The 24863-nt window shown below is 43.7% G+C and overlaps 1 protein-coding gene across 1 annotated transcript; it reads right to left on the reverse strand.

Moving 5' to 3' along the window:
* Nucleotides 1-8961: 8961 nt before the first annotated feature.
* On the reverse strand, nucleotides 8962-16068 carry cyp26c1 (cytochrome P450, family 26, subfamily C, polypeptide 1). The gene is made up of 7 exons (XM_084561509.1): nucleotides 15942-16068; nucleotides 14771-15103; nucleotides 13494-13718; nucleotides 12948-13223; nucleotides 12700-12858; nucleotides 11885-12289; nucleotides 8962-11176 (listed from the first exon to the last, which is right to left on the reverse strand). The coding sequence occupies exons 2-7, from the start codon at nucleotides 14975-14977 to the stop codon at nucleotides 10832-10834; spliced, it is 1617 nt and encodes a 538-aa protein (XP_084417635.1). The 5' UTR covers nucleotides 14978-15103; nucleotides 15942-16068; the 3' UTR covers nucleotides 8962-10831.
* Nucleotides 16069-24863: the final 8795 nt, after the last annotated feature.

The raw sequence follows: 24863 nt of genomic DNA on the forward strand, positions 1-24863 counted from the left end.
TCTGCAGTCGCGTAAAGTTCCTCTGTAGAAAAACACCTCTTTAAACTTCCCCTCTAGACTTCCTTATTACCAAAATGACCCTGTTTTACAGTTTGTGTTACTCATAAACATGCAGAAAAGAAAGCAGCCTGAAGATGCTCCTCTTTTAAATTCTTCCAGTGTGAGATTGATCCGTGTGGAAACCCTTAGCGTGACAGCTGCTGTCGGTGAGAACGCTGAAGCGCTTTTATTTGAAAAGTGCGACGTAATTAACCGAAGAGCCTCAGAACTGTCAGTCACGACCCGTCCACGCCCACATAGACGCCTAATCAGGCAGAATAAGTGAAAGCACCTGTGTGCGTGGGCCATGCAGCAGCTTCAACTCCAGAGTCATGTACAGACAAACTTAAACCTACTTCCACGCATACTGCGGAGTCGCTAATGCATGAGGACACGGCGGCACAAACACAAACGCGCTCTTTACCGTGCCGCTGGCTGGGTGTGGTGCCCTGACAGAGTTCATGAATTAACTGAACTCTTGAACTGTACTCTGGTATGTGGCAGGCAGACAATCACTCAGACAAAATGCTCGCTCTTAAAGGAGACTCGTGCACATTTCCAGGTTTTTAATCTGGGGCTCTGCAGGTGAACTCCTCATTCATCTTATCTTCCACCTCTAGGTTTTTATCATTGGCCATCACCCAGGAGCTGCTAAGCTAAACTATGCAGGATATTTGACACAGTGGCCACATGGCATTACTACAACTTCTGCCTTCATCACAGGCCCAAAAGAATGCACTTGTCCTTTACAGTCACGCAGCTGAAATGCATGGTGTACTATGAGAACGGGATCCATGCAGTCTAGCGGCATTTGGAAAGTTTAGCTGTAACTCAAGAAGCTTGGAGTTTTCCTTTTCATCTAAAATATTATAGTGTAGCCTTCAAATTTATTTTCATTGAGAATGAATTCCTGTGGCGTCCCCCGAGGCTCAGTCCTTGGTCCCCTTTCGTTCCCCATCTAAATGCTACCTGAGGACATTCTATTCAAAACTCAACCTCCTCATTACTGTCCATGACTAAATGTTGGATCGGATAAATTTAAAGGTACTAGATTACACAGGTGCAAGTAAACTTCCAACCGCCAAACATCAACCAGTGTCTAACTTTAATATTTGACCTTTTTTATCTCCTTGTACATGCAAAGTAAACGGTAACCTGAGACTAACTGCAGTTCAGGCTTCAGTTTTGAAGTACTGTGAAGTCATTAACTGAAAGTTTAGTTACTCTTCTGCCCATCACCACATTAAGCCCTGCCCCCAAACGATCTGATTGGCTCAGCAGATCATCGTTGTAGCAGAACCAGTTCTCAACAGAGAGACTCCAGACCAACTTTCTGCTGCGTGTTGTTTGCGTGTGTTGAAATGTTCGGGCTAGCCTCCAGGCTAATGTTAATGCAAGGCCAGAGGAGCTTTGTCTACATGAGGCGCCTGTCTTTAGCAGCTGATGTGGCCATAATAGCGCTTATTTTAACCTTGAACAGTTATTTTTCCACTAATGAGGAACAGTGGAGGTCACTGCTACATAATTATTTTTGGTAGCCAAAAGGAATTATCCCCAATTTGTTTTCCAGGCTTCTGATTGGCCACCACGGCTCCAGGGTGAGAGCTTGGCATGCTTCTGGTGGACAAAGAGATTTTATTTTTCAAAATGAAGGAGGAAACTCAGTGTGTGGTCTCAGTAATGGTCAGCTCACAGTAACCTGCTATAGTTCTTCAGTCCCGCTCTGATTCATGGTTTGATGGGTTTCACATCCACAGAAATTTCTGCTACGTGAAACCAGAGAAATAATTTAAAGTGATATTTTAAACCTAAACTTACAGGAGTTTGTTTGACGTGCAGGCTACGAGCCAACAGGAAGTCTGCTGGCTCAGCTGGAGGCTATGTACTGAAAAAAACGTGAGTGATTCACGGAGGAAGCTTGGAAAAATGTTCATTGTTAGCTAGGGGATGTACAGACTAGTTGACTTCACTGCTGTGTCATGACGCTTTAAACAGGAAGTCGACTAGTCACGATAACAACATGGACGCCTCCTAGAAGACAGGTGAGGAGCCCAGTGGGTCGTTGGTTCATCAAGTGTGTGGAAATACTTCACTAGAAGGAGGCTAGACATCAACTATTTGATAAAGTTATTAGACCTTTAGCTGCAGGACACGGAGAAGGATTCAGAGATATACTGCATTATTTTAATCCCGGCTACATTATCCTATCTTACAACATGCTGTGAAGTTCTATTAAACGCTACTGACGGTGCAGATTTATATAGACTCTATTGATAAACTTGCAGAAAAGCCTCCTTAGCTTCTTTAGTCTGAGACGTTACAATATGTATTCAGGTCAAGAATACAGATTTCATTACTTTCTACTGTGTTTTTATGTGTGACCACATCAGAGACTAGTCGATGTCGACTCAACTTTAAAAAGTCCAAAATCGTTCAACCGCTATTGTTTGTGCCTGAGGAGAATTAATTCGTAGGAATGCATCACTTTACTCTGGTATCCAGTTCTTCTAAATGCATCGATGTTTTAGCTCAAGAAGATCTGAAAATAAACCATTCCAACCTGTTCTTTGCTAAAATATCAGCATCTTAAATACATTAGGACACATTTAAACCCTGGTTTGATCCAGTATGCAAATGGTCAACAACACAATAAAGAACCCTAGAAACACACATTCATCAAAGGCTGTGGAACCGATGGATGTTTGTGGTGATATGGCTCCAGTCTGACAGCGAGGTCCTGGCTTTACATTCACTGATGTGTCACAAACCCACCTCACATCAATGTGGTGTATAAATGACATTTCAGTACAAGTAAGCCACGGCACAACCTCTCTGGATTCCTCAGACATACTTTGGAACAAACTTGTGTAAATGGTTTCTATGTCTGTCCTTCAACACAGACTGACATCTGTCATTTAGTTGGTTTGTTGAGCTAGCCGGTAAATCTGTCAGCTGGTTTTCTGTGTGTTGTCCCTTCCTCTATTCATATATCTCCTGCTCTCACACTCGTTCCCTTCCTCACCTCCTCCCTCCTCCTCCTCCCTCCTCCTCCTCATTCTCTTTTATAACCCCTTAAGGGCAACACACCTGCTGCATCATGCAGTGTTGCGGCGTTTGACATCTGTAGCACATTACAGACACAGCCAGAAGTAGTCGGGGCTGCTTGTATTTGTGTTTTGCTGATATTTGCTCATGCGGGGAGAAAAGGGGGACACTGGTGTTTAATGGTGAGAATGAGCAAAGACACAGACCATTGGTTTAACTTCAAAAGACCAAAGTGTTGACCTGGTGCAAAAGGTACACGACGTTGTACTCCAGCTGTATCTGTGGAAAAAAAAGACAAGGAGAAGCTGCAAAATAAACGGGGGGATAATTGTCGGATTGTCTGGGGTAAGGGAGGAAAGGGAGTTCCCTTTATTGATCGCTGCAGGACAAATGTCCAGGAGTCTCTGGGAAAGTCAGAGGTCATGGTCAGCCTGAGGCCAGGCGGTCGTGGTCAAGGACACCGCGGCAGGCCAGACGGGGATCTGAACTTGTGACCCCTGAGGCTGAAGGCTGTGACTCGCATAAACGTGAAGCTGAACTCCCGTCCTGTCCGAACGGAGCGTTTGTCTTTGTGTCTGTCCCTCGGAACAACCCTGAACTCTGCAGGCGTTCTTCTTCTTCTTTTTTTTCCGTGCTCGTCCTCCTCGAGGCTGACGGCTGGAATGCTGACATAACAGATGTTGTCTGACAAAGCCAATAATTATCTGCTGTACGGCTGTATGTCCATACCCGCTCTTCCTCCCCCTCCCTCCCTCGCTCTCCACATCCTCCTCCGCCTCCTCAGACTGGTTCACCATCTACGTTTCCTCCAGCTGGTCCGCCGCAGCGACTCCACCGCACCTTCAAACGTTCACTCCTCAACTTTCGTCTTAACATCAAGAAAAAAAATTTTCCTCTGACATCTATCTCTTTGTCCAAGACGTTTTTAGAATTTGTCTTTGTGCAAATGCATGCATGTGCTGCAGGTTTTTAGACTATTTCTTTTAATTTTGGTGAAAACTTGTGCAAACAACTTTCTTGAAAGTTTTTTTGCAGGAAGCAGAAGTGAAAAGTCTTGAATGAAGGAAGTCCAATAGTTCTAGCTGCTCTACAGGCGCTGTGCAGACCAGGCTGCGGTTCACTATGAGACATGAAACTAAAGCGCGTTAACTTCTTGTGTGATCAGTAATTGTGTGTGTGAATGAAGTTTGCTGTGCCACTTTTCCCGGTTTGCACTTTTGAACTTTGCTGCCTTTTGTTTTCTCTCCCCACTGAACCAGAATAAATCATATCATAGTTGTAAGCGTCCCCTTATAACAGTGTTTACTGTAAGAAGCTCTTTCAGGCGCTTTCAATTAGTTTGGTGTTCATCACACTCATCAGCGCTCTGGTTTTTCCAGCCGAGCATGATGTCCCTCTCTCATCGTCGCAGCTCCGTAAAAAGCTTTCCTCTCACAATGCACGTTTCTCGAACGCTTGTTATAAATAAACCTGACCTGACTTTGTTTGTCTAGGTTGGCAGATCGCGCCGCTGACCCCGGCCTGTTGGTTAATTTTTCTCTAAAGACCGCTCTTTTACCTCATTATAATAATTAAGTGTTCTCTCAATGACCTGAAACAGCCATTTAGAGAAATCGTTATTGATGCGTGGCTTTTGTTCCCGGGCGGAACACCAGCGCCACGAGTCCAGGGAGGTGAGGGGGGGTCAGGTACGGGCGGTGTGTGGAGACGAAGCCAAACCATGAGAGGATTTATCTGGAATATGATTCTGTTCTGTGAGCAAAAATAAAAAGTGAACGTTTCCTGTTTTAGAGTTAAATTATCTGCCGTAAAACAAATACGAAAAGGGAACGAGGCTAAAACAAAAATAGATAAACATTAAATATAAAAAATGTTTAAGAATTGACAACTTTTCAGCTTTAAAGCGTCTTCTGGGAAGAAGTAAACAAATTAAATCCTGACAGTTTTGCAGAATCTTGAGAAAGAACTTAAGTTTTAGTTAAGAGCTCACTTAGATATCAATCTAATGTTCATGACTCTTCACCCAGGACGGCCCATTTCAGTTTTACATAAGAACTAAGACAAAGAACATATGAGGCAACATTTCCCCGTTGGCTCCGGGTGCATGAACTCCCGGTGATACTCCACCGGAGCTGCCAGAGTTCAACTACAGTCCATTTTCATTCCCGTAGTCACACAATGGAGTCCCTGAAGGTCCCTTAAACTGACTCAGCACAAAAATGGCAATGTAAACTTTCAATTACAAGTATAGAGAAAGAGAAAAGCCACTGAGATTGCAGCGTTGCGGTTTTTCCTCGTGACAGGAGCGGGGGATTAAAATAAACCTAAAGAAAACACGAGCTGGAGGTAAAGAATCTGGACTGGCCTGAGGAGCTGACGTTGGCCACCGGTCCCTCTATCCCAGTCACCATCTGACCCCGTTTTCCCCCTCATTTCGCAAATGGGTGTCGCTTATCGTGCCCAAGAACTGCCTTTGAACCAGAAAACACACAAATAACAGGAGGAGAAGGCCGAGGAGGCTGAAACTCTGTGGTGGAAAGCTTTTCAAAGCTCAGTGGGATAGAGAGATGCAGCAGATCAGGCATGAGTCTCTCTGCTAATGAATTTCACTTCATCTAAATTTGTCGTGCCAGTGAAATCTTTTGAGGCCGTCACTGATTCACAAAGGGAAGAGATCTTTTTGAGCAGGCGCATGAAAGGACAGCCTCATCACTGTAATCTCAGGAACCCCCTCTTCATCCGTGACCTCCAGCTGACCCTGAGGTGCCCTATCTGCACCCTCTCGGGACAAAATAAACCCCCCATGAGAAGCTAACAGCTAACGTGACGGATAATGGTGGCTTTGGTTCAGTCTGTCGGACGTTTGACCTCTTCCTCTTTAAAATGTGACGTTTTACTGATTCCTGGTTTCTAAATTCACATCTTTGTTCAGAAATCGTGTTGAGGCACCATCTTGCATGTGTTAGTGTGAAAGGGGTTGTTTTTATTGGTGAATAATTATTTGCTCGTCTTGAAGCTTGTTCCAGGTCTTTTTTGTTGAGCTGCTATGAATCTAATGTTTGCAAAGAGAGAAACACTAGTGATGTCCCGATAGCCGTAAACCAAAACCACGTCCATGAAGGGTCAAAAACATCTTCTTCTTCTTTTAGTTTAATGGCTAGCCTCAAAGCTGCCAGAGATCCCAGAAGAAGAAGAAGAAGAAGAAGAAGTCCTTTTTGACCTAGCGTAATGTGACCTAGGTGGACACATTTTTGTGGCTTTGCGATAGTATTGTTTGTTGAAGGAATTTAGAAGTGAGCATTGTACCTCAGAGTCAAATGTGTCCAGACGTTGTGCAAGAAAGTCCAGTTCCTCTAGAAAGTCAAGCCCCGCAGGCAGCCATGTTGAAATGTTCCAGCAGAACTGTTTCCACCTGTTGAAAGTCAGATTAAGGATTAAAATTATGCAGAATTAATCTACTGTAGCTGTGTTTAGCTTAAGCTCCACCTACTTGAGCATTTTTTTGAATTAGCTGCGAGTTAGTAGGAGTCAAGCAAAGATGGAGACGTCTGGAGACGCCACGCTGAGCTTCAAAACCTTCAGGAAACATGTCGACGGTTCATTCATCATGCGCGCTCTGTAGCTCCTTTAACTATTTTACCAATAAAACAATATCAGTCTTTCCTGGGGTATACTGAAAAAGTCTGTAGCATCGTTAGTCAGCATTTGATCATCTCTGAATGTCATGAGAACTGAGTCAATATCAAGACTGATAATGAAACGCTCTGAGCTGGAGGTACCAAATATTATCCACAGATAACTGATGAGGGCAGCATGTAGTCTGACGTCGGGCGCAAAGAAGAGAAGGAGGAGGAAGGTAATGATGAGCTACGGTCACGCACTTCCTCTATTTTTGAATTAGCTTGGAGCTAGGTGGAGTCAATCAAAGACGGAGACGGACGGAGACGCAGCACTGAGCTTCGAAACTCCTCCAGACACCATAGGACAAGAGTCTCAACATGTCATCAGTGACGTCTTGTCCCTAATGTCTGCAGTAACGATGCTATGAACTTATTTACAGTCGTCCTGAGTTTATTTCTTTTAACAGAACATGTTACACAAGTCCAGAGGGAGGCAGCTCAGACTGGACTAATCACACACTCTTAGGGTTGACCGACTCCAAAGACTAGCTGTAAACACTTACTCACCATAAACAACCCAGAATTCTTCATACTTCATCCATTCAGGAAGATTATCTCACGTTTTTCATCGTTATTTCTATTATTTTCTAGCAGTAAAAGGAAAACAGTGACACAAACGTTTGCATCGACCGTTTGTACTTTAACAGTTGCCATTATTGTAAGCGCTGCAGGACGTTACACAAGTTGTGTGTCAGTTGTATAATGCAGAGGAATGACAATAAGGTTCTGCATCATTGTTTTGTTGTGTGATCCCCTCTGGTTCCCATGCACCCTCCCACCAGCTGACCCGCCGCTGACCTGTGCAGCCGGTGGCATTGGAGTGAACCCTGGTTCAAAACGTCGCCAAGTTCACAGTGACTGAGCGTCCATCAGATAACGACCTTGGCAGAGCTACGGGGCCCTGCAGCGGACATAATTAGGCCAGGCTGTTTGTGTCCCATTAATTTTCTGCCACATAGCTTCACCCTATTCTCCGCCTGTCAATGAGGGCGGTCAGGTGGAGGGTGGAAATGCCCGGTGACCTCAGCTGCTAGCTTCAGCCTTGACCCCCAGAGGCGACCTTTTGTGGCGACCTCGCTGTCAGATTTGGTTATAATGAGGTCAAAGTATGAAGTGGCGACCGGTGTTTGTTTGGGGCAAACTATTATGAAATCCATTTTTATAGAGATCTGAGTCTGGGGCTTTGTCCAGGTAATTCTGGAAATGCAGCGTTTTGTTTTAGGCTTTTGTTTACGTGAAAAGTCTGACGGGACCGGGTGAGATGTTCAGAGACTGAGCTGCAGCTGCTGCGTGTTTCAAACAATACTGATCAACTCTACGTCGCTCAGATGACACGTATGACTACTGCTACTCTTCTGTCCGTCACCACTTTAAGCCACGCCCCCAAATGATCTGATTGGTCCAACATATCATTGCTGGAGCAGAATCAGTTCTCAGAGGAAAGACTCCAGAACAACTTTCCTTCACAAAAAGATGCATGATTGAAAGTAGCTGTTTTGGCTACAAATATCCAGGATAGTTGTATAAACAGTTAAAATTAATTAAAATTAAATGGTTTCTTCTCATTTCATTCAGATTTCCTTTGATTAAAGTTCATAAAGTGCCGACATTTTGTGGTTTTCTCACCCGACATACACCACCAACAAAAATGCAGGACATAGCAAACAACATTCCTAAAGCCATGGCAGCTTACTCTTCTGTCCGTCACCACATTAAGCCCCGCCCCCTAATGATCGGATTGGCCCAGCAGATCTTTTAGAATCAGAATCAGTTCCCAATGGAGAGACTCCAGACCAACAGTCTGTGGGTGGGGGGAAGTTTCCAGGTTAATGCTAACAGAGGACCTTTTGTCTACAGGAGGCGACTGTGTTATAGGTTATTTTAACCTCGTTGACAGAACTTTTTACATGTTTACACTTAAATTTACAGCTAGTTTTCCACCAATCAGGAAGAAACTACGCTATGGAGGTCACTGCTAGCCAAAGAGAATGATTTGTTCTTAAAATAGAACAGAAGAAAAAGGTGGAAGAGGAGAAGGAGGGGAAAAGAAGTAACTAGTAGTTTTATTTCCTCCATGTTAATGTCCAGTCCTGGACTGATAGAGCAGAAGAAGACAACCAAGATGTCTCCACGTCTCCGTAACTGCTGTCCACACGGATCAGCTCATGAACTAGTATTTAGATTGTACCAGCTATGTGAACGTAACGTACAACGACTCCACGGGAACATTCCCCCGTGACCTCTTTGTGAGTGAGACACGACAAACTCGTAAAACAAGAGTTCAGTTTATCATCTTCTATTTTACATGGACTGTACAGCAGCTACATCACAAACAGGACAAGTATTTACAGACTCCTTAAAGCGGAGAAAGTGCTATCTCCTTCCACAAATCCATCCGTACCAAACATTTCACAGCGCGTCTATTAGGCTTCAAGACCAGCACAGAGACAGTCCTAGACCAGTGATAATAATAATAATAATAATAATAATAATAATAATAATAATAATTAGAATAGGTCTACTCTTGGTATATGCTGCTCTAAACAATGAAAGATAAAGTTTTTATGGACTTTAAATCGCAGGTTAGTGTCTCTATCTATAAACCGTTACAGATAAAGTGAAAGTACAACAGATATGATACATCTGCATTTTAAATACAGCTTATTCATAATGCTACTTCATTTGATACACACACATAATAGAACTGCTAACGATATACATACATATATACATGTATGTATATCTATATATAAAACATTCATGTTTAAAAAATAAAAAATAAATTCTGAATGTGTTCTGATGTTCCTGTTAACTCCTGGCTGTGGAACCAACTTGTCAAAATCAAGTGCAAGTTCCACCTTTAAAACGTGACGACCGCAAACAAACCGGGGGAGTCCGCTCTCTCCTGTGTCTGCACAAATGTTCACACATGTTCTCGCTGCAGATCTTTTCCTTTTGCATGTCAGCCCTCGGTTAATGCACGTGAAGCCAGGGCCTTGCTCCGAGCAGGGGCAAGGCAAGAACTAGGGACTGGTGTTGAGGTCTGGAAGTCATGACGATTCTGTCAGCTGCATTTTATGTTGAGATTACATATAAAGAATAACGGCTTCTCCATTCGGCACAGAGAATATGTGTTTAGATAAACCCTTAGTGAAGGTCACTAATGTAACATCTACTGAGAGATAGCAGAGTTAAAGGCACCAGAACCACTGCAGGACGTCTCCTGGACTTGAGGTTTTGTCAGAGCTAGTGGATTTTTGAAAAGACAAGATGTTGGTTGGATCAAACATACGTTTTGCTCTTTGTACTCGGGTCAAACTGGGCTTTTATCGTCCCTTAATGAAATGTCCGCCCCTGTAAATGGAACTAAAGCTCTTCATAGAGACTTCTGCTGATTGAGGTGAACATGCAATCAATTCAGCGAGACCTTCACTAGGACAAACCCAGATTTCTATCTTTGAAATATCAGCAGGGAAATGGTTTATGGACACATTATCAACTTGAAATGTGTGGAAAGGAAAGTGGAAGCTAGGTCTTGTTGCACCAGCTGGACGTAAAGAAGATGGGTGAACGCCGAATGTTGGGCTTCGTGACATCTAATCTTGTGATAAATATTTACACCAGTTGCACCATTTAAAACTGCGACCAGGTGGAGCTAAGTCGTTTTTTTATTTTCACCATGAAAATGCTCCTGACCAGATTCAATCTCAGACGTAGCTTTGCGTCTGTGTGGTGCAACAAGTATTCCTTCTACAGAGGTCTTATTTAACGCCAAGACTGCTCATAAAACCTGGTGTACGTCCAACTGGTGCTACCGGACCCCGGGGGCTCTAAATGTAAAAGTGGTTTCTTAGGTTTGGATCAGACCGGGAAGCATTAACGAAGTGCTGCAGGTTAGCAGTTTAAACCCCTCCATGTCCGTGAAAATGTAAAGGGGGCCTGAACTGCACCATCAGGACTCATTATGTCTTCTCACTTGAAGAGCGTTTCTGGAAGCAAGGAGAAAGTTAAACTGCCTCTTAGGTGGTTGAGTTTTTTTGGAAAGTCAAGTCAGTCTGTGTTTATATCTAAAGTGAGTGGTTGTAAGAGAAATGCACATGCAGTCCGTTGACCGGGTGGACTATTGGCACCGTTTGCATCTTGGGGAAGTTCTCCGTGGCCAGGGTCCATTTGCAAGTCCCGATCAGCTCCACGGCGAGAGTTTTTAGGATGATCTGCGCCAGTTCTTTCCCTACGCAGCTCCGCACGCCGCCACCAAACGGCACGTAGCTGAACCGGGCCGAACGACTCTCCTCCCGACCCGGGCCGAACCGGTCTGGGTCAAACAGCTCCGGGCTCTGGAAGACTGCTGCTGTCTCGTGGGTGTCCCGAATACTGTACATCACGCTCCAGCCTTTGGGGATCTGGTAGCCCTGTAACATGAGGACGGACAACCGGTGAATAGAGATACAGACAAAGAATATCCTAGGTACTTCTGCGAGGTTGGGTTTTCAACATTTCAACACATTTTCACCGTGCAGCAATAAAAAGCCAGCTGGTGCACTCCTACATCTCCCACAATGCCTCTGTCAACTCCAAGAGAAGAAGCTAGAAGCTGTGGGAAATATTACTGTGAATATAATACCTTGTTTCCTGTATGGTTCTGTGTTTATGGTTTATGGATGTTGGTGCCAAATGGTTCTAGAAAGAGGCTCAAACTTGAATTCTAGTTTCAGGAAGGTGTCTGGACAAGATACCTGGAATACAAGTCCAATTAGGACAAACCCTGACCTGGATGTCTGCGCCACTTCTACGGTGTAACCTGGTGTGTGTATCCCCCCCCGGAAATGTAACTATGTTTTACAGCAATGCAGACCACTAAAGATGTGACTGGTCCTGAAATGGATTTTGTGTCTCGGAGGCTGGACAAGCAAAGAAAGTTTTGCCATGTTCAACCTCCAAAACCTCCTGTGCTGCAGTGATTATCAGTGAAAGTTGATCCACCAACACACAGGTAGTTTTAGCTGTAGGAGTATAAACTAAGCTCAAAACTTAAACTCCTTTATAGCTGATATATTTTATGTCGTTTGCCAAACCTTGTCAGAAACTAAAGGAAATCTTCCTCGTAGCTTTGAACTTACGTCTAATTCAAACGTCTGCAGGGCCGTGCGGTAACCGCCTGAGACCGGTGGCAAGAATCGTAGCACCTCTTTGACGACGCAGTCGATGTAACGGAGCTGGCTCAGCTTGTCCAGACTCAGGTACGGGATGTGAGACTGAGACCGCGGGAAACCAGCTTCGTCTCTCTGACAGCCTCCGTTGAGCAGGCAGGTCGTCTCCATGTCAGCGGCGGCGGCGGCAGCGTCCTCCTCTTTCTCCACGGTGACGCCACATCGGCTGTGAGAGTCGTAGCCGAGGTCCTCGGCCTCCAGCTCCACTCTGGCCCGCTCCACCACCGCCGGGTGGCGAAGGAGCTGCAGAACCAGCGACGTGGAGGCGCTGGCTGTGGTGGAGTGAGCAGCAAAGATCAGCTCTACTGCCGTTTCCTGCAGGAAGGGAGGATGTACTGGTTTTTACTAATGCACCTGAAATTCTGTCACAGTTAAGAAGTCGTTTAAAGCTCAAACTAAGACCATCCTGCTTCATTTATGCTGGTATCACTGCAGTTCTTCCAAGATGCACCAAACACTGTCTATCAGCCATATGATCAGAACTTGTGATGCATTTTGCAGCCTTTCTGCTCAATGTTCTGCATGTAAACACTGAATGCAGAAGAAATGTGTCTTCTCAAAACACATCTAGCATATTTATACTTGATCAAGTTAAACACTATCCACCTTGTGATTATATGAAATGAGAACTGAGCTTTTCTACAATGTTGAGCAGCACAGTTACGTTTGGTCTTGTATGTGAATGAAATCATAAGCTTCATGCTGGTACATTACGTCTGGTGTACCTTGAGCTCCTGGATGCTGAGCTGCTGGCCGTGCTCCTTGGCGCTGGACAGCATGTAGTCAAAGGCGTCGTGATACTCCTCCTCCATCTGCTGCCGCTCCATCTTCTCCTCAATGATCTTCTCCATGTTGGCGTGCAGGATCTCTCTGGCTTTTATCCCCTGCACAGAAACAGGTGTCGTTATAAATCTGTTTGAGCTGGAAGCTGGAAGACATGAGGTCGACTCCGTGCTCTCTCTCTTTCTCTCACCTTGCGTAGCCCACTGAGCGGAGCGTCTATGGGCAGCGAGAAGAGGTTGTTCATCAGCTGTTCGAAGATCCTCGCCAGGTAAACGATGCGCTCCTCCTCCAGCTGCAGACCCAGCAGCACCCGGACTGCGATGCGGAACGTCAGGGACCTGGCCGCGCTGTAGACGTCGATGGCGCCGGGCTCCGAGCACCATTTGGCGATTTCAGACTTGACGACGTCCTGCAGACGGGGCAGGTAAGACTCCAGAGCCCCCCGGCTAAACACTTTGGCCAGGATCTTGAAAGGGTTAAGAAAACAAAGAGAGAGGAGTCGTAAAAAGTTATTACCTGGTACACGGCAGTCAACACCTTTCAGTAAACACTCGCTAAAGAGACAAGACAAGGAGACAAGGGTGGGTGGGGCAGGACTGGATGGGATAGATAAACCTGGCACCAGCTATGAGCTCTAACTACTGTTGTTATGTTGAAGAAGAGAATCGTAAAATCATCTAAAAATGCTTTCAGTCATCCAGGATCACTAAAATAAACTGGAGCACCACCCTCTCACCTTTCTCTTCCTCTTGTGTAGGTCCCCTATGGAGTTGACCAGAGTGTTGGGCCCCAGGATGATGCGGGTGCTCTGGGGCCACTGGGTGCACACCAAGCTGTGCTCCCCCAGCAGGATCTTCCGGATGTTTTCCGCACCGGTCACCCGGATGACCGGCTTCCCCAGGAGGTGGGTCTTGAACACGTTGCCGTGACGCTCTCTGCGTGAGATGTGGAAGTTGGAGCCCTGGAGAGAGAAAGAAAAAATAATAATAATATGAAATTAAATCACATTTTAGGAAACAACTCCACAACTGATGGACATATTTAAAAATGCATACTAACCAATAACAAAGATATCTAAAAAGAGAAAAGAGATTTTAGTAACATTTGGTTTTTAAATCCATTTTTTCCACCTCAGTAATATTCATAATTTTTTAGATTTACATCTACAGATTTAGATTTTAAATATTCACAGGATTCTGCAGCCCCAACCATCAGTTTGATAGAAAGTGGAGAATCTTATAGCAGCATGTTCTCTGGGAGCACTAACACTTTGGTGCACGTATTATTTTTTTAGCTTCATCTGATTCTACTGAGAAGAAAAATGCACAAATACATAGTCCGTCCAAAAGTTCAGTATGCATGAACCATCTCCACAGACAGATGCAGGAACTGTTGTCCATCAGCCATGCGATTTAAAAAAAAAAAAAAAAAGAGTTTTAGTTTTCACATCTCTTAATGAAATCTTGTTTTATCTCTGCATGTTGGACTGACACAGACTTTCCCAAATCTCTGACTTAAGTCTGGTACCTTGATGTCCTGGATGCTGAGCTGCTAAAAACAAAAACAGACTCCATCCAATGTGGAGAGGATGGGTTGTGGGAAGGGTAGAGAGATTAGGGAAAGAGGGGTGCATTCCTCACAGTTGGAAAGAATGAAAGAAAAAGAGGGAAGGAGGGAGGGACAGAGAGAGAGAGAGAGAGAGAGACAGAGAGGTGGAAGAATTGAACAGAAAACGTCTGTTTTTGTTCCCAAGAAGGAATTACGCACTGAGCATCAAGTCCACACATGTTGCATTAACAACAGAACTCAGCCTGCACAAGAATCCGGGGAGCTCATTGAAGCTTCCCGCGTTTCCAGACACATTGTCAATGATCTGATCAGTCAAACGTCCCCGCAGCTTTCCAGTGAAAGCCTCGTTTATAAGAGTAAAGACGAGAGTTTGAACATTTGAGCGAAAACCAGGACAGAGCTGAAGACAACCTGTGTTTAGGAACACCTGTAAAACTCTCTCACCTGGAAGAGCCAGTGGAACGTCTCTCCGACCAGTGGCCATCCCATGGAGCCTTTCGGCAGCGGCAGGCTGCTCTCTTTGTCCCGGGTCAGGCTCCAGCGGAGGCTCCACAGCTGCCGGGTCAGCGCCAGCAGCAGGAGCGCTGAGAGGACCGAGGTGAGCGCGGTGGCCAAGGCCGACAGAACCCCAAACTGAGCCAGGGGTAACATCTCCTCCGAGCTGCTCCACCTCCCAGCGTCCACCTGCGTCTGTGCGCTTGCAACTGCGTCCGGCTGCGGTGCGTAAAGCTTCTCCTCCTGGTGCGACCAGTGTTCTCCTGGTTCTTCTGGTCCTCCCTTGTGAAAATGAAAATAAAGGCGCATTCTGTGAGTCTGAGATCTGATGCAGCAGAGAAACCAAAACAAAGAAGGAAAGAAAGAATCCAAACTTAATAACAACACGATCACACAGAGTCTCCTGACTGAGACACTAATACGCAGTGATGGAGCTCTCTCTCTCTCTCTCTCTCTCTCTTCTGCTATGAACAAGAGTTGCTCTCAGTCTCTGCAATTAATTTAATTGCAGTTTTAGATTCAAGCTAATTGCTGCAGGTTTGGATTAAAGACGAAGAGAAAACAGAAATCAGATCCAAATGAGTTTTTACGCACAGACTAAATCTGGAGTCAAACACGTGTCTGTCTCTTTTAGTTTCTGATTGTTTTAGATTTTGCTCCGTGGCTGACGCGCGTCCAACACAAATCAAAGAGTCCTCGGATCAGACCGGATGGATGCGCCACACACTCTTATTAGAACCTGATTGAGCTCCGTGAGAAACGTGCTGCTCTCCTGTGAGGAAACTCCCCTTCATTCCGCTGCTGCTGCCGCTGCTGCTCAGTGATGAGTAGCTGTCAAGTATTCCAAATAGTTTTACAGGTTTGCGTGCGCCGGCTTGTCTATTAGGTTATGCGCCTTTATAGGTACAGTTTCAGGGGGCTCTGCCGCCCCCCTCCCCGGGCGGCCCGAGGTTTATGGACCAACAGCAATAAATCAGGTTTAAAAAGACGAAAGACGAAAGAGGGATTTGAATACAGTGGGCTACAGTATGGAGAGGATTAACAGGCGGTGCTAAAGTAAACTAGAGGTGAGATCTTGGAGCAGGATGAGCGCACAAAGCAGAACAAATTAGTTACTCACTTATTTTCCCAGTTGGAGTTTAGTAAGAAGAGTCTCCTGTCCTTCAGCCGTGACAGAAAAAAAATCCGCTTTGGTTTCAGAAGGAAAGTTTCCTCCTCTGCTTCTCCTCCGTCAAACCGGTGACTGCTCCTCCACAGTGAGCGAGGCTGCGGGGGGTTTTATAGAACAGGCTGCACGGCGTGATCCACCTTCAGCGGATGACGTGGGTCTGAATATGTTAAAGAGGCTCGTTCATTCACAGAGAGAGAGAGAGAGAAAGAGAGAGAGAAAGAGAGGACCCGAGTGAGAATTAAAAAAAGAGAGAGAGAGAGAGAGAGAAAGGTTTGGAGATCAGAGCGGAGACGCAGCGGTGCGCTCAGAAAGAGAGAGGGAGAGACTGAGCACGGGAGAAGAGAGAGAGAGAGAGGGAGTCTGTGTGGAAGAGAGAGAGAGAGAGAGGATTAGATGGCAACGAATGGAGAAAGCTCGCAGGTAGCCGGTGAACAGGTTTGGAAGCTGGAGCCTGAATTAAGTTTAGAGGAAGAGAATCATGGAAGGAAATGGAAATGTGGCTGAAGATTTATAAGAAGAAAAAGTAAAATATTGAAATGATTGTATAAAAAACCCTCCAAAGATATTTAAGTTTTTATTTTGCTGAATTAGAAATCAACTTCTTGAGATTATTTTTGTTTAGTCCTCTGTTTTATTTCAGGTCAGAGGAGGTGATGCTTTAATTCAACCCAGAAAAGGTCAAATCTAGATGAGACTTGTCCACAGGTCTAGATTCAGTCTGTGCGTAAAAAACAGCTCTGGTTTTATCCTGTTCTCAGTTTTCTCCTCGAGTCACAGCGACTTTAATCCAAACCTGCAGCTTCTATATGTATATATGTGCATATAGACTATTGTGAAATGTAAAATGTAAAATGTGTTCTAATCATCACACTCAGAACGTGTTTGAGCTCTCAGCCTAAAGTTAAATTAAACTGGTGTTAATTAAAGCCGGGTCTGGAGCACTAAGCGGCCTGTGCGCCCTCATCCAGCTGTGCCTGGTGTGTCTTCCCGGGGAGCAGCGTTTACATTTGCCCGGTGTTGGCTGCTTTCGGCTGGGGGCGGCTTGTGAATGAGCCCCGACCGAGCAGACTGACGCAAACACGGCCACGCTGCTGCTTTTCACACCTTCAGTTAACAGGACGGACTGTGTGGGACTTTAACCTGGACCCACGGACCCACGGACACACGGACACAGAATGTAAAGTAAATGTGGCCTCCGCTTAGTTTAGGTGAAAGAATCTGGAAACACTGCGGAGCTGGGACCCAACAACACGACGTTTATTTTAATGAAGGAAAATACAAGAAAACGCATTTTAAACTAACAATTGTATTCATTTAAAATTACAAATCATTAAAAATCTAATGAGTTTTTTTATTTTGTTCAGAAAACAAATAAAAAAGAGAAAGCAAAGTTAACATGTTTTAATTTTTCTTACCGTCTGTCTTCATGTGAAGCTGCCAGTTATAATGGTCCATATTTTATCTGCAGAGACACAATCTACAGACTGATCTGACATCCAGAGAGATGAGTCCCGGGGAAACCCCACAACACGAAGATCAGAATGAACCTTAATGCATCAGCTGTTTGAACACGACTCCACGTTCATTCATCCAGTCTCTGGAAATAAAAGAAAAGAAAAGACATTATTATTATTATTATTATTTATTCATTTATTTATTTTAAATGTATATATATTAGTAGTAGAATTATTGGTTTGGTTATTAGTGTTAGAAATTATTATTGTTATTATTATTATTATTATTAATGTAGTTATTTCAGAACATATTGATATTGATTATTTATTTTGGAGCCTATTATTATTATCATTATATAAATAGTATTTATTTTAGAGAACATGTTTTTTTCTTCTTTTTATTTTTGAGCTGGTTTTCTTAACTCAACTTTTTAATCATTGAATGAACAAACCTAAAAAATATATATTCTATCACTTCCTGTAGAAAACATTTATTTTTTATTTTTGCCTGGGATGATTTAATGTTGCTGTTTTTTCTTTTTCTTTTTTTTTTTTCTGAGTAAAATTAAAATGTGAAATAATAAATTAGTGAAATAAACGTGTCCGAGTGCGTGGTGCGTTTGAGGTCCAGTAACTAGAGTTAAAGAAAACAGCTTTCAAGGCATCAACGGATTCAGCAGAGATCTGAATTCATCTTTTGCTTTTCAAAACTTCCTCTGTTGCTCATTATATTTTTATCCATAAATACTTTTATTAACCCGTCTGTTTTTATTTCACCTATTACAATAATTAGTGTAATAATTTGCTCACAACTCTGAACGTTTTGTAAAATTAAATACAGAAAAAAGATCCAGTGACGGAAAAATAAATGAGATCCATCATCTTTAAATGTTCTAATATGAACTATTAAAATAAGAAAATGGACGTCTGAACAAAAAACTCTTCATCCATCCTCCCCCTCCTCTTCCTCCTCCTCCTCTTTGTGATAACTCTCAGTTCATACTTGTGTCAGAGCGTCCTGCCTGTCAGCTCCCATCACAAACAGTCTGATCATGAACAGCAGCAGCGTTCAGGGGAATCCACCAAAAACAAGATGATCCAGCTCCTGAATGTTAAAGATGGATCTCGGAGTCAGTCCCATGATGGAAAGAAACAAAACTACAGCCTCAGAAAACAGTTTATTATTTATTTATTCTCAGAGTTGCATTCAAGGACTGTCCAACATCTGACACCTGAGAGCAGACTGCAGGTGGAATCCAGATAACTAACAGTTAACCCTGGTGGATTATTCATGTGTTGAGGTTTAGGAGTCGCGTTGTGGTCCGAGCCCAAACACAAAGGGTTCCCCCGGTTTTCCTCCGGAGACACAAACAAAGATGCATTTCCTGTCCTCAGCTGGGACACTTAAAGGGCCGCTCCACTAATCCTGATGCTGAGCTTTTAAAAGCTTATGTAATGGAGACCTTCCTCCTGTGGAGCCTCGGGCCGCTTCATCCAGATCACGGCTCCGGTTTCGACCTCAGGCGCAAAGAGACGATGGCAAGCAGGAATAAAAACACATCATCATCATCATCATCATCGTCGTGGATATGAAGGTTGATCAGCTGATTCTGGGTTGTGTATGCTGGTGTGGAGGCCTGAGGGCTGATGAGTTGATAAGCTGAAGCACATCTTGATCCTCCTCCTGGTCTCAGATGTTCTCCTCACGTCTGAAGCTTTTCATCCGAATGTCGACGGGTCATAAACTGAGAAAATCAGAAAACCCAGACAACAAAAGGAGGAATAAACGCTCCAGCTCCAAAACCTTCAGACGGGTAAGATCATAAATCTCCCCCCACCTCCAGAAGAACATGCATTCATCTGTGTGTTTCATTTATCTGTTTCTTTCACAGCGTCTGGCTTTTATCTCTTTCTGTTCTTATGTTCTTATCTCATATTTTAAATGTAGATTCATCACCAACGTATCAGTGACATGGACTGAGCGTATCATTAAGTAGATACCTACACCGTCTTCTAAAGGTTTGTCCACCCGCTGTCTCCGGGTCCAGACTGGATTCTTGTTCCTTCTCTAAGGTTTTCATATTGTTGTAAGAAATCCAACTTGAACAGCATTTTTAGCCCCTGATGAAAGTTGTTCTGGACGGACTTCAGACGTCTTTATGTGACTTTTAGAATCTGGATACGATCTAGATGTTCCAGGAAGCCGACAGTCTCAGAGGAATCTGTAGAAACCAGACTGGAAACACGGTTTAAACCAGCATCTGAATGTGGTTTGGATCTGGTTTAGCAAAAGAAGGAACGAAGACGGAACACGTGTGTTTTAATGTTGATCAGATACGATCTAGATGCTCCAGGTAGCAGACAGTCTGAATTAGTTAAACTGATTCAACATTGTTTCTGGTCTTCAGGTTTAGATCCATTTCGATCCATTTTACCAGTGTCCTCCTGAACATCAGTCAGTGTCTGTTATTAATTTTAACAGCGATGCAGAAAGACAGACAGAGAGACAGACAGAGAGACAGACATAGAGAGAATACCTCAGCAGAGACAGAGGGAGGCATGTAGGAGCACGCTGGACACAGAGACACACAGAGACACACAGAGACACTAATCCACCACCAACACGAGCAGCTTATTTAGATAAACACACACATTCATAAACACACTCGTTGGTTTCCAGCTAAATAATCTGTGACTAAACACTTTGATAGATTAGTCAGTCTGGACGGATGGAGGGTTAGAAAAAATGTGGAAAAACCACAGAAGAAGAAGAACGTACTTCCTGTAAAAGAAAAAAAAGAAAAGAAAAAGGGTAGGTTTTACATCTACTGTGTGCTCCTCGTGACCTCTGACCTTTGACCTCCATCATTTTTGTCCCTCCTCCTCCTCCTCCATTTTATTTTTATGCTCTTTAAACACGTCTCACCTCCTTCACAGCAGGACAATTCAGGAGTGTGAAGATGTCGGCCATCTTATCAGGCAGCCGATCATCAGCCGCTAAGGTGTGTGTGTGTGTGTGTGTGTGTGTGTGTGTGTGTGTGTGTGTGTGTGTGCAGAGAGTAGAAAGTGCTGTAATGTAAACACTGGATGAACTGTGGCTGCTGTCAGCCTGAGGCAGCGCTGCACTGACAGTCTGAAGGCTTCACTTTGATCAGAGTCCTGCTCAAATACGAGCTTGGGTGTGTGTTAGTGTGCAGGTGTGTGTGTGTGTGTGTGTGTGTGTGTGTGTGAGAGAGAGAGAAACCAACTGACAGGGTTTGTTTTCGGTGCACGTTGCAAATGTAGTGTTGTGTTTTGCAGGTTTTGTCCTCTGGTGTGTATTCGTTATCCTTCATCACTGAACCACTGTGTGTGTGTGTTTGTGTGATTTGTGTGTTTGTGTGTAATTAGCGTAGCTGCATGCCTCTCAGGGTCGGGGGGGGTAGGGGGGGTCTCTTCAGGTTTGATGCCGACTGAGTCTGACAGGTGCTAAAATCTGCTTCAGCTTCACCTCGTACTACCTGAGAGGACCACAACCACACACACACACACACACACACACACACACACACACCTCCTGATGTTCTGCATGCACAGGTTCTGTCCTCATCTGCAAACATCTGTCGACCATCTAAAGTAAAAGGTGAATATCTTTCTTTTTTTTTTTTAACATTTCAAGTCTATTCTAATGAATTCCAGACAGTTCACTTCCAGTTAACTTCACTTTCATTTACTCAACCATAAGAAATAAAAGAAAGAAAGAAAGAAAGCTGGTGTAACAAAGTAACAAGTTGGTTGATTCTAACTAGGGACGTCCCACTCAGCATCAGGGCTGATCCATACATTACTAAAATGATGGGATCTGATTGGTTCTGAGCTTCAGCCAAGCAGGATCTTTTGTAGTTATTTATTTTAGCTCTGACATAAACCAAAACCACGACCCTGTAGCATCAGAACATCTGAAACAACCACAACAAACACTGAACGTTTAAAAGAAGAGAAAACTTTGACAGAAAGATTCATTGTACTGAATCCAGTCGACTCTAGGAGAAGACGTTCCATCTTGTCCCTAAATCTGGATCATGTCTCCAAGTCAACCAGCAGCTGTTGATGGTTCTGATCCAGCAGTAGGTAGAGATCCATTAGAGACAGCAGCTGCTACAATATTCTACTGACCACATGATGGCGCTGCTGATTTACAGACACACAAACTGAGATCAGAGCTCAAGTGCTGGCTGGGGACGCATGTGGAGACACATTTAGATTGAGACCAGGTGTGAACTAAAAGCTGGACAGGTGTGACTGGGTTGCTCAGGTCGAATGTTAATGGATTTTTTTAAATTATGAACATTTAATGATTCATTCTGGTTTGAATTTGCAAAGTGCTAAATGCAGAAATTACGTAGAAGACTAGTGGTGTTTGGGACGGTTCATTAAGTATATGGAATGTCCTATGTTCAACATGGTTCCTGAACACACCATAGTCTTGTGTTGTAAATGCTAGAGACAGGTGTCAGTCTGGTTGATTAGCTAATTAGTGATGTTCAGGTTAACCTACCTGATAACCAGGGTGGGACCAAGAGGAGAGAGACCAGGGAGACAGGAAGTCACCTCTAAACCTTAGTTCAGTAGTTAGTGTGATTTAGTTAGAGTATTACAGTAGTATATAGAGTGGAGCCTTTTTCCTACTTAATTGATGCTAAACCGTGACCACACTGAGGACTGATGCTAGTTAGCTCCTCATGCTAACAGTAGGAGAGACTTGTTCTTAGGAAACACTTCCTGCACCAAGCTGCTGAGAACCTACTGGATGCTTCTGAACGTGGACGGAGCCTGAGGACGTGTTTCTACACCACAGTGACGGGACACTGCTGAAGGAGGGTTTACCAAACTAGATCTAACAGCACTCTGCATCCCAGGAACTGTGAGTACTGTTAAGACACTGAGAACTGGATCCAAATGGTTTGGTACCATACACTAATGAACTAAGAATCTATTACAAATACATTTTCTTGTTTTGATATTAAATTCATGGGGCCACAGTGGTTTAGTTAATGTAAGGGAGGCAGCATAGCTGGATATGAAGATAACCAGGTCTCTCTGCTCCCTAGAAAGAGTCAGACATTCTAACTGCTGCTATACACACATCCCTAATTTAATACTTTAGTAGACCTGTCATCTGTTCACCTCCCATGCAAAGAGTGATTACTTAATTAATAGTTTTGAGGCGGTTTACCCATCCCCCTGTAAAATAAGAGAACAGAGCGCTACCAAAGGAACTGTTGTTTCTACTTCATCCACCGTTTTAGTCAGAGTAGACCACAGAACAACATCCAGAATTAAACAGCACATCTAAATAGCTCTTTAAAGAAATTCCAGGTTATCATACTGAAATGTTTCTGAGATCAAACTGAGCCGTATGTGGCACATGAACCAAAACAAGTTTGACAACCATAAAATAAATGCACACTTAAACCTCCATCATTAAATAGTCTTTCTATTTCTTTGTAAATGTTCATAAAAACAAACAAACAAAAAAAAGCAGCTAAATCTCCATCATTGGCTTAGACTCTACATTCCCTGTTACCTAACTCTTGTGCAGCTGATTACGTTCCGGGGTTTCATCAGGTGAATCGGTGTGTGAAGCAGAGACATTTATGACGTTGACTTTGTGCCAAAATAATCAGGAGACTTTAATAAAGTGTGAAACCTGAAACCGTGGATGTCATCCGCTGCTTGTTTTTGTCTCGGTCGCTTCCCTCAGAAACGAAACGTTTAACAGTTACCGCACTCATCACCTGGACGCCCTTTGATCTGGGACTGCACCACGCACGGTACGACATTCCCATTTGGAAAAAGGTTCATTTATGGAATGATATCAGACAGTATGTGTCACAGGAGACTAACCTCAGCCTGTGCAGAAATGACGAACTCCAATTATCTACATTTCAGTCATTTTCATCTGTGAGTTGCACATTTCATGAGAAGCAACCTTTTTTTTGTCCTTCCTCTTCTTCAGTGTTGACTCGTTATTATCACAAGAGTCATGTGAATCAGAATGGCAGAAAACATCATTTCATTTGGGTTGCTCACAGAAATACTCCCCGTCCTCCATCCTGAAGACTTTTCGTGGTGCTGATTATTTCCGTTCAGACAAACTGAGATCAGATCTGAAGTGGTGGCTGAGGATGCATGTGGAGACACATTTATATTAAGACCAGGTGTGAACACAGCTACCTAAAGATGGACAGGTGAGATCTGATTGCTCAGGTCAGATGCAAATGAAGAAAATGTGCAATTAAAGGACCAGCATCCAGGATTCAGTGACACCTAGTGGTGAGGTTGCAGATTGCAACCAACTGAATATGACGCTCTCAAGTGGGGAACTTAACGTTGGCGTGAACTCAACATAAAGTTTATGGACTTTTTATTCCATTTCTGCCAATAGATCCTTCTAAATCCTTCATGGTGGAGGTTTAAAGGGACTAGGATAGGTGGCATGCTATTGTGAGCCAAGCAACCTCAAAAACAAACCAAATGTGCCTAAACATGTGCAAAAACACAAAAAACTAAACAGATTTATGCTGGGGGAAAGATTTGGAGAGTGTCAACTTTTGCCCTGAAATCTCTGCAAAGAACCATCAATCAGCAGAAATTAAGAATCTCTCAGCGTGAAATGAAAGAGCTCCTCATATCATAAGCTCTTTGGTCCATGACCTGCGCCGGCAGCCTGGTGGACGCAGACTTCCTGTCCTGTTAAAGAGCTGCCAGTCAGGGGAGCGGCTGTCAGTTTACAACGGAAGCTGCGGTCGGATATTTTACACCGTCTTTCCTGGAAACCCAACACTCCAACGAGCAGCCGAGCAGCAGGAGGGCGGAGAGAGAAAGTTTTCACTCGTTCCCAGGAGACGAGGGAAGATGAATGAGGGATTGGAAGAAAAAAAGAAAACGTGCACGACAGGGGTGATAATGAGGTAACGTGGGTCGTCGTACGGATCCATGACGTTTGATTTCATCCATCTGTCCTCGTTTAGAAAGAGACGCAACTTTATTCAACGACAACAGAAAAATTGAATCAGGATGCAACTAAAGAATCAACTGTCTCTGTAATCAGCTGGAAAACTAGCATCTCTGGATATCGGCGAGACAGAACAAAAAGTTTCTTCAGGAACAAATATTCAGTTGAATTTCTAAGTTTTAAAAAAAGAGCAAAAATAAAAACTGTGACAGGTTAAAAGATTAAATCATCCTAAATCAGTTTTAAGTTGGAAACCTACATAAAATTCACGATGTAAGAATATTAACAACCAATAATCTTTGAGTGTAATATGTTAAAAAGGTCACAGAGAGGATAATACTTTAAGTCTGTGATGCCATTTACTTGCATTTGTGTTAAAATAAAGTTCTTGCAACATGAGAATCAACACATTAAAAGACA

This window comes from Chelon labrosus, assembly GCF_963514085.1.
Source record: "Chelon labrosus genome assembly, chromosome: 15".
NCBI classification, from domain to species: domain Eukaryota; kingdom Metazoa; phylum Chordata; class Actinopteri; order Mugiliformes; family Mugilidae; genus Chelon; species Chelon labrosus.

Bases quoted from the DNA above. Each gene is read 5' to 3' on its own strand.
- cyp26c1 (XM_084561509.1), bottom strand. From the start codon at position 14,977: ATGTTACCCCTGGCTCAGTTTGGGGTTCTGTCGGCCTTGGCCACCGCG. The intron at 13,719-14,770 runs GTGAGAGAGTTT...TTCTCTCTCCAG, and splicing joins CGTTCCACTGGCTCTTCCAG to GGCTCCAACTTCCACATCTC. The intron at 11,177-11,884 runs GTAAGTTCAAAG...CTCATGTTACAG, and splicing joins TGCAGACGTTTGAATTAGAC to GGCTACCAGATCCCCAAAGG.